Below are 16,181 nucleotides of genomic sequence, written 5' to 3' on the forward strand. Positions count from 1 at the left end.
TTCACAATATGAAAAGGGCAAATAAATGGAGCATGGAGAAGGGAGAAATATGCAGTGGCTCATGGTCAGAGTTCACTGACCAGAGTTCACTCCACCCAGGGCGCGTCTTTGCCTCCTGCTGTGACTACATTTCCTTTTCTGTAAAATGAGGTAAAGAACACAGTCTGCAGGTCAGCAAAAAAACAGGCAAAGCTTTTCGCCAGCAATACAAACTCCTATCTAAGGAACAGCATGAAGAGGGAACAGTTATGCTCAGCCAGGATTTAACACAAATTAGCAGTCCAGAATCCCAAAGGGGAGTCTGCCACTCCATATCCCTTCCTCACCCTGACAGGTTCAACTGTCTAACACCTCACTAGGCTGTGAGTTCCTTGAGGTTTGGGCAGCGACCATCCTCCTCCACATACCACACAGAGAGCATTGGGAAATGTCTGCAGAATTCATAGTCCATTTTGATTTTCTCTAAAACTTTGACACATGGGAGGTGGCTTTATTTCAAAACTGAGAGACCTGCTTGCAGTAGAGGAATATATCCATTCCTGTTGGGGACTGAACCAAACCCTTTCAGGCAGACACTCTAGTTGCTTCAGATGTTCCTGCAGAGTGATCTTTAATCTCACCAGACTGAAGACACTCGCTAGACCTGTGGTTCTCAAAGTGAGAACCAGGACCAGCAGCATTAGTATCATCTGAAAACTACTTAGAAATGTAAATTCTTGGTTCCTATCCCAAATTTACTTAATCAAAACCTCTAGAGGCTGGGCTTGGAAATCTGGGTGTTAAGAAGCCCTGCAGGTGGGGACGCCTGGGTGGCTCAGTCGTTAAGCGTCTGCCTTCGGCTCAGGTCATGGTCCCAGAGTCCTGGGATCCTGCATCGGGCTCCCTGCTCAGCGGGAAACCTGCTTCTCCCTCTCCCACTCCCCCTGCTTGTGTTCCCTCTCTGGCTGTCTCTCTCTCTGTCAAATAAATAAATAAAATCTTAAAAAAAAAAAAAAAAAAAAGAAGCCCTGCAGGTGGTTCTGGTGCACACTGAAGTTTGAGGACCACTATGTCTAGATGCTCCCTGTGGTTGCTCACACTTTGACTCCAGCTAGAGCTGGGAAAAAGAAATTAGCTTCCAGAGTTTTCTAATGAAGTCATTACTTACATGAAGCCATAGACTGCAGGGATGAAATCCCAGGAGCTGAGAAGGAAGAAGGAGAGGCAAATGATTACCACTAGACTTCCCACGTACATCATGGCATACTCCCAAGAGAAGATCCAGAAGGCTTTGCTCTTCACTTTCACAGGTATGTACTGCCGCTAGGAGAGAAGGCAAAATGGTATATTTAGGGATGTCAAGGACAAAAAGAAATTATCAGCTTAAACTTCAAGATCCCTTCAGCAAAGCAAAGGACACAGAAAAATTTTGAAAATCAAAGGACTGAAAAGGACTTCCTTATGCTAGATAAACACTAAGCAAAAGAAAACTAGTTTAGTTATACTGTTACCAGATAAACGTTAATGTATAAAGAATTACAAAAATAAAGATGTTCCATAATGATAAAAGGTTTATCAGAAAGATGTAACAGCTCTAAACTTCTATGTACCAAATAACACAGTCTAAAAAAACATGGGGCGCCTGGGTGGCACAGTCGTTAAGCATCTCCCTTCGTCTCAGGTTGTGATCCCAGGGTCCTGGGATCGAGCCCCGCATTGGGCTCCCTGCTCAGCGGGAAGCCTGCTTCTCCCTTTCCCACTCCCCCTGCTTGTGTTCCCTCTCTCGCTGTGCCTCTCTCTCTATCAAATAAAGAAAATCTGAAAAAAAATAAAATAAATGAAAATATATAAAACAAATGTGGACAGGTCTACAAAAGAAAAACAGACATAACCATCATCAGTAAGTAACTGATAGATCAAACAGACAAAAATCAGTAACCAAGGAGGAAATAGGAATAGCACATTTTTAAAAAACTTGTAACTTCCCTGAGAATGAGTCAGGAAAGAAAAAAAGAAAAAAAAAAATCTATCTACATAGATATAGAAAACGTGGCAAAATGGTAACTGAGTCATCTAAATAAAAGGTTACTTGTTATACTCATCTTTTAACTTTTCTAAAGCATGAAATAAAAGATTAGGGAAAAACTAATTCAAGAAGAAACAGAAAATTAGAATGGTCTTACAAACATTTAAGAAATTGAATTAGTAATGAAAAATTTTCCCATAAAGGAAAGAGCCAGTTTTACAGGAAAATTCTACCAACATTCAAGAAGCAGTTTATTCTAATCTTACATTAACTCTTTCACAGCAAATATCACAAGCTTTATACCAAAACCATTTACCAACAAAAATGCAAAAATGCTAAATGATATATTATCTAACATAATTCAGCAATACATGATAAAGTTGGGTTATGACCAGGTTGGATTTATTCCAAAAACTCAAGGTTAATTCAACATAAGAAAAGCTATTAATATATGTAACACAAACAGCTTAAAAATAAGAAATCATATTAGTGTCTAGATATATGCAACAACTACTTATGATAAAAATAACAAGCAATAAAAGAATTCAGTGAAGGAGCAGAGTACAAAATTAACATACAAATAGCCTTCATATGCACTAATAAACAATTAGAGGACACAATGGTAAGGAAAACCACATTTACAATAACACCAAGGAAAAGAAAACTTAGACTTAAGTTTAACAAGGAATGTGTAAAACCGATTCATGGAAAATTTTAAAACACTCCTGAAAGACACTAAGGTAGACTTGAACAGATGGACAGATATCCCCTGTCCTTGTTTAGGATGATTCAAAATTATAAAGAGGTCAGTTCTTCCTAATTTAATTTATTAATTCAAAGCAATAATATAATACCAATAAAAATGTCAACAAGCTGTTTTGTGGGATTATACAAGATTAAAGTTCATATGGAATGGGGTGCCTGGGTGGCTCAGTCATTAAGTGTCTGCCTTCAGCTCAGGTCATGATCCCAGGGTCCTGGGATCGAGCCCCGCATTGGGCTCCCTGCCCAGCGGGAAGCCTGCTTCTCCCTCTCCCACTCCCCCTGCTTGTGTTCCCTCTCTTGCTGTGTCTCTCTCTGTCAAATAAATAAATAAAATCTTTAAAAAATAATAAAGTTCATATGGAAATACAAACATGCAAGGAATGAAGAACTAATACACGCTACAACAGGGATGAACCTTGAAAACCTCAAGCTAATTGAAGGAAATCAGTCAAAAAAAAAGACCACATATTACATGATTCCTTTCATATGAAATGTTCAGGATAGGAAAACCTATAAAGACAAAAAGCAGAATACTGATTGCTAGGGCTAGAGGGGAAAGGGGCACTGGGGAAAAACAGAGTTACTGCTTAATGGGCATGAGGTTTCTTTTTGGGTGACACAAATATTTTAGAACTGATTGTGGTAATGGCTGCACAACTCTGTGACTATCCAAAAATCACTGAGTTGTATTCTTTAAGTAGGTAAATTGTATGCTATGTAAATTATATCTTGATAAAAATAAAAACTGTTAAAAGAAAAACACCATAAATAAGTAAAAAAGACAAATGAGAAACTGGAAGAAAATATTTGCAGACAAAGGGTTAATACTCCTAATATATAAAGGATTCTTAAAAATTGAGAGAAAACAGATCTAAATCCAACAGAAAAATGAGGAGGAAAAATGAACAGACAATCCACAAACATGATAAAATGTTCAAACTCATTCATATTTAAAGAAATGCAAATTAAAACAACACTGAGATACCATTTCTCATAATCAGACTGGCAAAATTTTATAATGTGACAACACATTCTGTTAGCAAGGCTGTGGAAAAACAGGCACTATCATACATTACTGGTGGGAATAAAAAATGTGTACAATCCCTGTGGAGGGGAATTTGGAAAAGACCTTAAAAAACTACATATATACTTACCTATGGATCAGTAATTCTACTTCTAGAAATCTACCTTGAAGATACCCCTCTGACAATATGAAAATACATATACACAAGGTTACTCATTAAAGCATTAATTGTGACTGCAATTGCAAAAAGTTGAACAAACTACGGTACGTCCACACAATGGAGTACTATACCACTATAAAAAAGAATGAAGATCTCTGTATATCAATCTGCAGTGACTTCCAAGAAATAGTAAAAAAAAGCAAAGCACTAAAGGGTACCTAGAGTATGCCATCCTTCATATAAGAAAGAAGGAAATACACAGGTACCTGCTCATTTGTGGAAAGAAACACAGGAAGGATAAACCAGAAACTAAAAATAGTTACTTAGGGTGACAGAGAAAGAAGGAAAAAGGAAAGAACAAAGGGCGCCTGGGTGGCCCAGTCAGTTGGGCGTCTGCCTTCAGCTCGGGTCATGATCCCAGGGTCCTGGGATCGAGCCCGGCATCAGGCTCCCTGCAACTTCTCCCTCTCTCTCTGCCTGCCGCTCTGCCTACTTGTGTTCTCTCTCTCTGTCAAATAAATAAATAAAATCTTTAAAAAAAAAAAAAAGAAAAGAAAAAGAAAAAAGAAAGAACAAGATAGCAGGGATGAAGATAGAGTGATAGTTCTCTGAATATGTTTTTTGTTTAGTTGATTCTTAGAACGATAGCAATATTTCTTAGTCTCTTCACATACCCCCAAATAAACAAAAAATTAAAACCAACCAAGGTGTAGGGGAAATCCAAAATGATACAAACAGTAATACATGAGCCTAACTATATCATAAATAAGGTAACTACGCTGAAGGGCCACATGGGAGAAGAAAAGAACTAACCTGAGTGACTTTGAGAAACAGTAGCCTGACAGAACAGTCATGCTAAAGACAAAAAGGATTTTACTTACGTGTTATAATCAAGTCAGTAGATATACTTCTGACATGGGTATTTCTCACAGCAATTCTAGAACAACTTTGTGTGTGTTCTAGAACTGAACATATTAGCAAATAAACTGCAAATAATGAAAGTTGGGCTTCCAAACATTAGAGAAAGAAATTAGACACAAGGAAAAGGAAGACACTAACGTGAACCCTGTGGTGTTGGACTGGAATCACAGGTATCAGTATAAACAGATATTGGGATCGATCTATTAGTGTGAAGAGATAGAGAGATAAAGAATTACAGACATGTTTGGGGGGCAGTTAGTGTACATACATGTATTTCATAACTCTTTCTGCTAGAAGCATACCCATAACCCTTGGTTTCTAAATAGCATTCACCAATAAAAGGAACCAGGAGTCCTCAAAGAAGTAGTTGATTCCTGGGCTGGGGCAGGGAAAATACAAGATGAACCTGGATCACCTTGTGGTACCAGAAAGAAAGGAAGGAAAGGCTCAAAAACACAAGGATTGTCAAACGAACACAAGAGCCGATTTAAAGGAACCCCCTTTTCTAGGTCAAAGCTAGAAAAATGTGAGCGATGGCTAATATTAGTATTGGATTTTTTTTTTTTTGAGGTGAAATTCACACAACATACATTTAACTATTTTAAAGTATGCAGTTCAGGTGCTTTAATGGTTGCCATGAAAGAAGTTTGAGGTGGATGAGAGTTAGCTCCCACTCTACACTCTCTCTGCGAAAAAAGCAAGTTCCAGACCATATTCTGGCATACTTAACAACATTTATTAAACAAATATTCATTAGCAAGCAGGCACAAAGCACTTTACACAAATTATTCTGGGAGGTCCATTAAGTCCCAGCTCTCTCCCTTTTTAGTTGTTCCAATCACCTACTGTAAAAAAGCTTCACTTGGGGCGCCTGGCTGGCTCAGTTGGAAGAACATGTGACTCTTGTTCTGGGAGTTGTGAGCCCCATATTGGGTGTAGAGCCCCATGTTGGATGTAGGGTTTACTAAAAAAAATAAACTGAACAAAAAAATTTTTCACTCAAAGCAGAAGTGACAATATGACAATATCCCAGAGGCAGGGGTCTGTTGTCCTTGGAGTCACATCAGGCAACCAGAAATCCTCCTAAGAAGGCTAGACAGAGGATGGATTAGGAATGAAGCCTCAGGCACCATATCCAAGGGAGGAAGTTACAGGCCTTCCTGGATTCTTATTCCCCTTTCATGCAAGTATAGTAAGCGTCTCTAAAATAGTTTAATCAATTCCATTTCTTTTGAATACTTCAATTGCACCTACTTCTTTTTTTAAAGTTTATTTATATTTTGACAACTGACAATATACAGATACAGAACATCTCCATCATCACAAGAAGTTCTATTGACAACGCTGCTCTAAAACAACACAGTTTCAAGAGAATATTATATTTCTGGGGATGGAAAATGATTTGACAAAGAGAAGCCATCCAGAGATAAATTCAAAGAGGAAGGCACTTAAGGTTCTGAGTTTCTTCCTGAAAAATACTGCCTGCCATCTAGCATAAAAGGAAGGGAGGCAGGGAGGGAGGGAGGAAACCCACAGCCCAAGGATGGAGGAAAAAACCCTCGAAAGTAAAAATGTTCTTTTGGTTTGTTTTTCCCTTCTTCCCTATTTAAAGGTATTTAAAAAGAAGGGAAGTGAAAAAGACAGCCATGAAGAACTGAATCAGGTAGACTGTTCAAAGCTACTCTCTGAGGAGAGTCCTAAGCACAGATCCAGGAGATGAGGTTTCGCTTTTCACACATCCATTAGCAGCCCCCACATTTTGGTTTGCTGCCATGTTCTTAGAGCTTTATTGAACCCAAAGTGTTACTGTTGATGCTTGAGTGGAAAATGATTTTCTCCCCCCTTGGCAAATCTGTGATGTAAAATGTGCATTAAATTTTAGGTATAATTTTTGTTAAGACTTGGTCTAGGGGTCAGGTTTGCTTTAGGAAACAGAGCCCTGAGAATATAATGTCATGTGGAATGTTTACTGAATCTATTTAAAAAACCTGGGTCTGATTAAAGATTAAGTAATCTTTTAGGACCACTCCCATTACACCAAGTGAGGCACGCCTGAAATGCTTAAAAAAGAAACTCAAGTGATCCCTTCTTTGATGGCTTATTTATAAACCCTAGAGCCTAACTTAATCTAGAGGTCCACATTGCACATTTCCCAGTGAGCAGATAAGCATTCATTTTACCCACCTTTTTTTTCTCAATAGCAAATGCTGACTTAAAATGAAATGAGTAAGTTGAAGGGTTGGGAGAATCGTGCCCTAAATATTTGGATCAATTCTTAGAAATCTTTTCATTGTAAAATAGAACACAAGATACAGAAAACCACATAAAACAAATATGTAACCTAGTGAATGATTATGAGACAAAGATCCATACAGTTAAGAGGAAGAAATGTCCCTCCGCTCTCCGAGTCTATTGGGCCCTCTCCCAGACAGTCTCCTCCTTCTTCCAAAGTCACCACTGATCCTGGCTTGTAGAGTACTCACTTACTTGCATTTCTTGATGGTTTTCTATCAAAATGTGTATGCCTTTACACTATAGTTTAGCTTGCCCATTTTTAAAAAATTTAATACAACTTTTTTTTTAAAAGATTTTATTTATTTATTTGAGAGAGACTGAGAGATAGAGAGCACGAGAGGGAAGAGGGTCAGAGGGAGAAGCAGACTCACTGCTGAGCAGGGAGCCCGATGTGGGACTCGATCCCGGGACTCCAGGATCATGACCTGAGCCGAAGGCAGTCGCTTAACCAACTGAGCCACCCAGGCGCCCTAAAAAATTTAATACAACTTTTAAGTCTCTTAATTTACAGGTCCTCCAACCCATTCCACTCATGTCCCCTACAATTCATGGGTTGAAGAACCTGGGCATTTAACCTGTAGAACTTCCCACAATCTGGTTTTTGCTAATTACAGACTTTTCTTCAGTATTCCTTGCAAATTGGCAACTGCATCCCCTTGGCAAAACTCTGGTGGTGAGTCCTTTTCTCAGGAGGCGTGATTTTTGTCTTTCATGTTAGCAGCTATTAACACTCAATGCCTAGATCAACCAGTGTTGCAAAATGATGCTATCCTATCAATCTGTCTTGATTTGCAAGCTCAAAAACATATAGTAGCTCACCTACTATATGGTTACCCAATGGTACAGGGCAGGATAAATGCTTACTGTTTCCCCTTTAGTTCCAGTTTTCAAGGTAATGAATTGGTTTTGTCAATTCTCCTAATTTGACCAATTACCAATTGACCTTTTTAATATCATTATGAATACCTGGATTTAAAAATAATTTTGGGTTTCAATCTATTGCAATTCTAATCCTAATGAAACTCAAACTGTCCATCTCTGGTCAGTGGGAGCCTCTTCAAATTGGATCCTGAGTCCTTTTGAGATGACCCCAGCAGCCCTTCATAGCTTCCTTGTTATCTGGTATTACAATGGTCTAGGATTATCCTGTACATTTCCTGCCCTAAACATAGGATCAGCCATTTCTCTGAGAAACTCATTTCTTTTAATGGGTAAAAATGGTATTGTAAGGTCACAATCTGAGCCCCAAGGATACTCCTTGATACTGGGTTGGTCATTGTTTCTAGACCTTTTAGTGGACATAAACATAGACACACACACATACACATACATACACACACATATTCAAATTCCTACAGGGGCCAGGCAGGTAACAAATGAGAGAAGGGTAATAGAAATGAAGCACAGGGACTATGCTAAACTGTGAAGAGGGTGTACCTTGTCTAAAGGAGACAGATCTCCCAATTTTCCAAAAGAAGCCAGAAATGTACATTTTTAACATGAATTTTTTAAATGTTGACAACTAATTAAAATAAACACCATGGTCAAATAAAACACATCTGTGGGCCAGGTGCAGTCCATGAGCTGTATACTCTCAACCTGAAAAATGTAACCTGTAGTTACATCCCAGAAGTTATATGGTTGTGAATGTATAAAAAAATTTAGGAAGAAAAGCCTAACTACAATAAGAAAGGGGAGAAATGTGTAATTATCTCCCTCCCCCAACTCTCTAAAGCACTAGGGAGAAAAGCATTTTCTAGGGGTGCCTGGGTGGTACAGTTGGTTGAGCATCTGACTCTTGGTTTCAGCTCAGGTCATAATCTCATGGGTCGTGAGATCCAGCCCCGCATCGGGCTCTGTGCTCAGTGCCGAGTCTGTTTCAGATTCTTTTTCCTTCTCCCCCTGCTTCTCCCACTGGTGCTCTCTCTCTCAAATAAATAATAAATCTCAAAAAAAAAAAAAAAAGAAAGAAAAGAAAAGCATTTTCTATACAGAAACCGTTTCTTTCTCAGATATGGTGAAAAAGACAAAAAGTCAGTTACCACAAAAAAAACCCCAAAACTCTTAAGGAGGTTGAAATCTAACAAAAGTTATTACACCTAGGTTCTTGGACTAACAGGATGAGACCTAAGAGATATATTTTACATGATAGGTATATTAGAGGCAACAAAGCTGGTGGAAAAGTTCATTGCAATTGCATGATCAAGTGCTCACACTCATTTTCACCCGTTCTAAAGATAAAGGAAGCTAACAGAATTGCCACCGCTGCCTTGGCCCCCCTCTGGAAGCAGCAGAGACAACAGAATGTTTCTGGGGAAAGAGAGTGAGTTGTGAAAATTTCAGAGAAGGTCCCAAAGAAGGCCTGGGGAAGGACCCATTAACAAAAAAGACCTGGTTGGGGGGAGGCACCTGGGTAGCTCAGTAGATTGGGCATCTGGTTCTCAATTTTGACTCAGGTCGTGATCTCGGGATCGTGGGATGGGGCCCCGCACTGGGCTCTGCTCGAAGCATGGAGTCCGCTTGGGACTCTCTCTCTCCCTCTACCCCTCCCTTCCAGCCTCCCCGCCTCCTTGTGACAGCGCTCTAGGCAGGCACTCTCTCTCTCAAGTAAATAAATACACAAAACATTAAAAAAAAAAAAAGGAAGGAAGGAAGGAAGGAAGGAGGGAAGGAAGGGAGACCTGGTTGGGTTCGGCTCCTTTGGTGCAAGCTAATATCATGTGACCGGCTGCTCCAGACTCCAGAAAAGTATAGAAATCACAGGATTAACCTTTTCACTTCAGACAAGAGAAGGTCAGATTGGGTTAAAGCAAAAACCATAAGAACACTCATGAGGTGTTTCCCCCTGGTTTCTGTTACTTTCTTTCAAAGAAATTAAGAACCTCAAGCCATCTAAGGGGGTCCAAGACTTAGGAACCCCAAGCAAAAGGAAGGAGGGAACTAGAAACTTGCCTGACTGCACCATGAGCCTCCTTCTGCCAGCCCCACAGCTTCAGCCTGGAGGTCCTATGCACTTGGCATATCCTTCCCCGTAGCCTCTAGGTCCTGTGCTCTAAAGTGGCTCTCTATTTCATTCTGAATGCTATCAGATCATAACATTTTAGCTTCTAATTTGAAACCAGGCCGTAAGCCAAGGTCAGAGAGAGTAAAGTTGAGGGGAGGGGACCCGATGAGCTTAAACTACCATTCTTATAAGTGACCCACTAGGAATCCAGATGCAACATCCCCTGCCTTTGACCCTGAAGCCTTCCTGGGTCTCTTCCTGGGAAGAGAAAAACAGCTTTGCCTCTGGCACTGATCAGACGTTAGCTTGTCTGCAACCTGCCTTCTGTACCCTCTAGAGATTCCACTGGAAGAATGGAGGTAGGTTTGTAGTGTCAAAGGAAGAAGTACAAACTAATTTTTATAGTTCCTTTGACACTAGAAAATGAATTATTTTCTTTCCTCCCCTCATCACCCCACGTACCCTCAGACTGATGACCATGTCCCTTCTATGAACTCTTATACTCTGTTTTAATACTTAATGTGTTAAGCCTTTGCAGTAACTAATATTATCCCCATTCTGAGGCACAGAGAAGGGACTGAATAAGGTGACTGGCTGAGCTGCTCGATTCGATGACTCAGTTGTACTGTCCCTTGACATCAGAAGGAAATTTGAGTTTTAAATGAAAATGATTTTACAAAAGGCAGTATTTAGAAATTGGCTTAAAAACCATTTTAAAAATTTTAGTCAGTTCATGTGTACAAATAAATATATTTTTAATGGTATTTATTTGATAAATATTTGCACAAAAATTCTGGTTGTATGCATTCCTCTTAGGGTTCAGACTTTCTAAAGAATGAACTGTAAATATGAATAAAAGAAATGCAAACAGCATATTGTTATGTGGAAAAATTCTTGGATTCAACAAGAATCTAGAAAGAGAATCAAAGCAAAACTTCACAGTGCAATGATACATCTATTGGACTAGCAATCATACGTCAAATTTGAAAAGCCAGTGCTGGAAACCTGAGAGGAAATGGTTCACTGCACTTCATTTTTTTTTTAAAGATTTTATTTTTGGGACGTCTGGGTGGCTCAGTTGGTTAAGTGACTGCTTTCGGCTCAGGTCATGATCCTGGAGTCATAGGATGAAGTCCCACATCGGGCTCCCTGCTCAGCAGGGAGTCTGCTTCTGCTTCTCCCTCTGACCCTCCCCCACCCCAGGCTCGCTCGCTCTCTCTCTCTCTCTCTCTCTCTCAAATAAATAAATAATTCTTAAAAAAAAAGATTTTATTTTTAAGTAATCTCTACACCCAACATGGGGCTTGAACTTAACAACCCCGAGATCAAGAGTCTCACGCTCTACTGACTGAGCCAGCCAGGCGCCCTAATTCACTGCTTTCTAGACGCTGATGGTGGCACTACAAATTGGCTCAGGCTTTCTGGTGAACACTCCAGTCTTACATAATTAGGACTATGAAACTTCTCACACCTTTGGGTCCAGTGAGTCAGCTGGAGGAATACACCATAAGGAAATAACTTAAAGAAAACCAAATTATAGGGCGCCTGGGTGGCTCAGTTGGTTGGGCGACTGCCTTCAGCTCAGGTCATGATCCCGGAGTCCTGGGATCGAGTCCCACATCGGGCTCCTGGCTCAGCGGGGAGCCTGCTTCTCCCTCTGACCCTCTCCCCTCTCATGCTGTTTCTCTCTCTCAAATAAATAAATAAAATCTTTAAAAAAAAAGAAAACCAAATTACTACACTATTTATACCAGTGACAACCAGGGCACATCTCAAATTCCCCACACAGGACAAAGACCAAGCTACATCATGTATCGCTGTGTACATCAACACAAAGACATATTATGAAGTCACTTAAAATGACAAGCATATAGCCTATTTCAATAAATGGAGGTATATACTCAGTTTTAGCAACAGTGCCTATAATTAAGAACAAAGGTTCTGAAACCAGACATTTCTTGGTTTGACTCATGGTACTGTCCCCTGTATACTTTCAAGAAATGTTTCTCGTTTAAGAATGGATTTGGACCATGCAGGACCTACAAGTGGTTTCTTGCTCTTTTTTTTTTTTTAAAGATTTTATTTATTTATTTGAGAGAGAGAGAGAGAGCGCAGGAGAGGGGGGATGGTCAGAGGGAGAAGCAGACCCCCTGCTGAGCAGGGGACTCGATCCTGGGACTCCAGGATCATGACCTGAACCGAAGGCAGTTGCCTAACCAACTGAGCCACCCAGGCGCCCTGGTTTCTTGCTCTTGAGGAGATGTGTGTATTCTCAATGGCGTGGAAAAGAGAGACAGAGGGCACGCTCTTGCATCAGGATGAGTTCATATCTCAGCACTGTCACTTGCCAGCCATGTCACCTTAGGCAAGTGACTACACCGCCCAACATTCCAGTTGCAATTCATGTGTCTAATATGGCTAATATGAGACGAATACATGGCTAATAATATGACCTACCCCATAAAGTTCTTATGAGCTTGAAATGAAATGATGCCTGCAGAGTGCTCAGTACAGTGCCAGACATAGTAAGTTCTCCGTAAATGTCAGCAATCTGTATTCTTCAATTAATACTGATCACCCGCCATGATCTCAGCATTGCACTAGGGACACCCACTACATTTAATCCCTACAAGAACCTTACAAGGTGAGTGTTGTTATACAGAATTTTTTTTTTTAAGATTTTATTTATTTATTTGAGAGAGAACATGAGAGGGGAGAGGGTCAGAGGGAGAAGCAGACTCCCCACTGAGCGGGGAGCCCGATGTGGGACTCGATCCTGGGACTCCAGGATCATGACCTGGAGCTGAAGGCAGTCGCTTAACCAACTGAGCCACCGAGGTGCCCCTATACAGAAGTTTTTAAAAAAATGAGCTGAGAGAGGGGCCTATGAATATTAGATGAGAGAAGGAGAATGCAAGATGGTTGGCAGATCCCAACTATAAACAAGTAAAATGAAATAAGCTCATACATTGGCAGTGATATGCATTATTGGAATTTAATGGTCACTAGGCTCATTTTGTTTAAAATCAGTCAAGTGTCTTTGTTCGGTTTTCAAGTAGAAGCAAGTAAATGTGAGATAGGGACCCAGTCCTATTGCTTTAACTGAGCCATGCCCTTCCTTCCCCCAGGCAATGACCAGGCCAGGTATTAAGTGTCACATGAGCGCTGGCTTCTGACCAGCAAGTGCTTACCTGGAGGAGATAGAGGAGTCCTGGAACGAACAAGGTAAGTGGGTACAGAGACTGGTATGTTGCTAAGGCAAGAAAAATAGCACTGAGGAAGGCACTACCTGTAAAAAGAAATAAATATATGCAATAATCCAGCCTTAGCAATCAGGGTTAGACTTGGCAAGTCCCCCAAACAAGAAACTTCTCATAACTGGTCAAATAAGTTCTTATCACATGTCTCCTTGTGTACAAAATGCTATGCAAACACACACAGTGAGAGCTTCTTGGCTTGATTTCCTGTGAAAGGAAACCTAGGAAGTCAAAACTATTTACCTTTAGCAAACTAAGACACCTCAACTACGTTTCCTTTAAATTTTCAGACCAAGAAAGATTTCACAAAACTTTGGCCTAAAGATGAATAAAGGGATCGAGTCTATTAACATCTATGTCCTGTTTAACTTATCAATGAAGCCCATAATTATCGCTTAAGCGATTCAGAGCTGGGAAACCCATCCCTATTTTACAATACCCTTTCCTTATGCACTATCTTCAAGTCATGTGCTTATTAAGGCATATTAATTTTTATTAATAATGTCCCCATTCCCTACATAAAATGGACCATTATTATATAACAAATTTGCAATGACATGGAAAGATATTTATAACATCCTATTAATTGAAATTTATAAACAAGATATATACTATGATCTCTTTAAAAAAATGCATAAGTAAATTTTTTAAAAAAGACTAAAAGACTAGGCCCAAGTTCACATGATTTTCTCTTGGTGGCTGAGTTACAGATTTTTTTTTTTAAATTTTTGCTTCTCTGTATTTTCTAAACTTTCTATAATGAACATGCTTTGTTTTTGTCATAAAAAAAACTGATTTCCTTTCTTTTAAAGGTTTATTTATTGGGGCAGCTGGTGGCTCAGTGGGTTAAGTGTCTGCCTTCGGCTCAGGTCATGATCCCAGGGTCCTGGGATTGAGCCCCACATGGGTCTCCCTGCTCAATGGGGAGCCTGCTTCTCCCTCTCCCGCTGCAGCTCCCCCTGCTTATGCTCTCTCTCTGTCAAATAAATAAATAAAATCTTTTTTAAAAAGGTTTATTTATTTTAGAGAGAGAGTGAGAGAGAGTGTATCTGCCCGCATGAGCAGGGGCAGGGTTGGGGGGAAGGGGCAGAGGGAGAGAGAGAATCTCAAGCAGACTCCCCACTGAGCACCAAGCTTGGAGCCTGGGCAACACCAGGCTCGATCTCATGACCCTGAGACCACAACCTGAGCAGAAACTAAGAGTTGGATCCTCAACCGACTGAGCCATCCAGGCGCCCCAAAACTGATTTTTTTTTTTCTAAAAAACTAAATAGCTGTTCTCTTTCGGTTGGTTTTAGACCACAGAGTACCCTAAAACCAAGGCTAGAGAACCCAAATTTGCAACAGAGGTTTCAAAGTGGGCCCAGAAATCAGGAGAGTGTGATTGATGGTCCAAGGCTGGTATCTTGTAATGATAATGTTTCATAAAGGATAGGGCTCATGGTCACTCTCATTAGTGTGGGGTCAACTGTTTGCTGGAAATAACATATAGCCTCTCAATGGTATTTCATTAAAGGAGGGACTAGTCACTCCACTCAGCCTGAGAGGTTTTACCTCTCTCCCAACTCAGCTCCAGAAACAAACAGAAGGAGATGATCCCTAGGGTTTTTTTGCCGACCAAAGTAGTCTCTATACTTGAAACACCTCAGAGCCACCTTGGAAGAGGAGGGTTACGAATGTGACTACTTTATAGGACAGTGAGTGGAGAGAAAAGAACTTTGAGGGCTCCGCCCCTCAAACCAAGGGAACTCAGCAGCTAGGAACAATTCCTGATTGAAGAAAATGGAAGGCAGGCATAAAAAGGAGCAAAAGCTGGAACTAAAAGACCAGGGACTGAATTCTCTGGGGCGGGCTGTTTTACCATGCTCATCAGTGCCAGGCATGATGTCCTATATCCAGGGTACTTGTAAACATGACGGAGCAGGGACAGGATCAGGCCCAGCCAAGCTGGCCCACCAGCAGAAGCCCCCACATCCCCGCTGAGCTGCAGATGCCTAGAACCAGGATCAGGTCAATTCTGAGCCAGGGAGATGGCAGCGGTGGGAAGGTACTGTTCTGGGGGCGAACAGCTAAGGTGGGTTCAGGGTTCCCTCACTTGGCCAAAAATGTGAACAACATTTTGTAGGAAACCAGCTAAGGGAGGGAAAACTGGAAAGAACTTTTAAATTTAGCATGACTTTCTGCAGAGACTGGGGTGAGAGAAAGAAGAGGCCCTTTTAGCAGAGGAGGGAGGCTAATGTTCCAACTTCATCCATTCTTACAAATGGGGCGAAAACAAACACATGACTTTCACCCCTCTCTCTCCTAGGAGACACCAGGGAACCAAATAAACACAGCCACCTCCTGCCTTAATTGCCTGAGATCAGTAATTACTTGTCTGGAGCAGCTGACTCTCTATAAGGCCCAGGAGAGAAGAAATGGCTCATAGCATCATAGAAAGGACTTGTGAGTTTCAGAACACCTCCTCCGAAGATCAGGAAGAAGCAGTCTTCCTTCCTTAGATGAAATCATTCATAAGGAAAAACCTGTTCCTTCTGCCATTCTCTACCAGTAAGCGGCATCAATATCTCCCTGGCTACTGCAGTGATCTTTCACCTTCCCTGCCCTACACTCCCTCCAGCAGCCATCAAGGCCTGCTGGTCAACCTCTGGAACATCCACTCCTGCAGTTCCTGCTCTCATCCGTTGCTTCTCCTCCTCAATGGTCATCCCAGTCTCCTCCCATCTAGTCTGCCGGAGAAGTACCAGAAG

The 16,181-nt window shown here is 40.8% G+C and overlaps 1 protein-coding gene across 3 annotated transcripts in view; it reads right to left on the bottom strand.

The window, feature by feature from the left end:
• PIGU (phosphatidylinositol glycan anchor biosynthesis class U) overlaps window positions 1-16,181 on the bottom strand; it is an 86,911-nt gene that overhangs the window by 24,797 nt on the left and 45,933 nt on the right. For all 3 annotated transcript variants that reach the window (XM_028118863.2, XM_028118864.2, XM_028118862.2), the window contains 2 exons: window positions 13,366-13,463; window positions 1,148-1,302 (listed from right to left, as the gene is read on the bottom strand). In XM_028118863.2, the coding sequence (XP_027974664.1) occupies window positions 1,148-1,302; window positions 13,366-13,463 (253 nt within the window). The remainder of the gene's footprint in view (window positions 1-1,147; window positions 1,303-13,365; window positions 13,464-16,181) is intronic.

Source organism: Eumetopias jubatus, unplaced genomic scaffold, assembly GCF_037043125.1.
Source record: "Eumetopias jubatus isolate StellerSeaLion01/CBP00866 unplaced genomic scaffold, mEumJub1_p1.0 scaffold_9, whole genome shotgun sequence".
Lineage (NCBI taxonomy): Eukaryota > Metazoa > Chordata > Mammalia > Carnivora > Otariidae > Eumetopias > Eumetopias jubatus.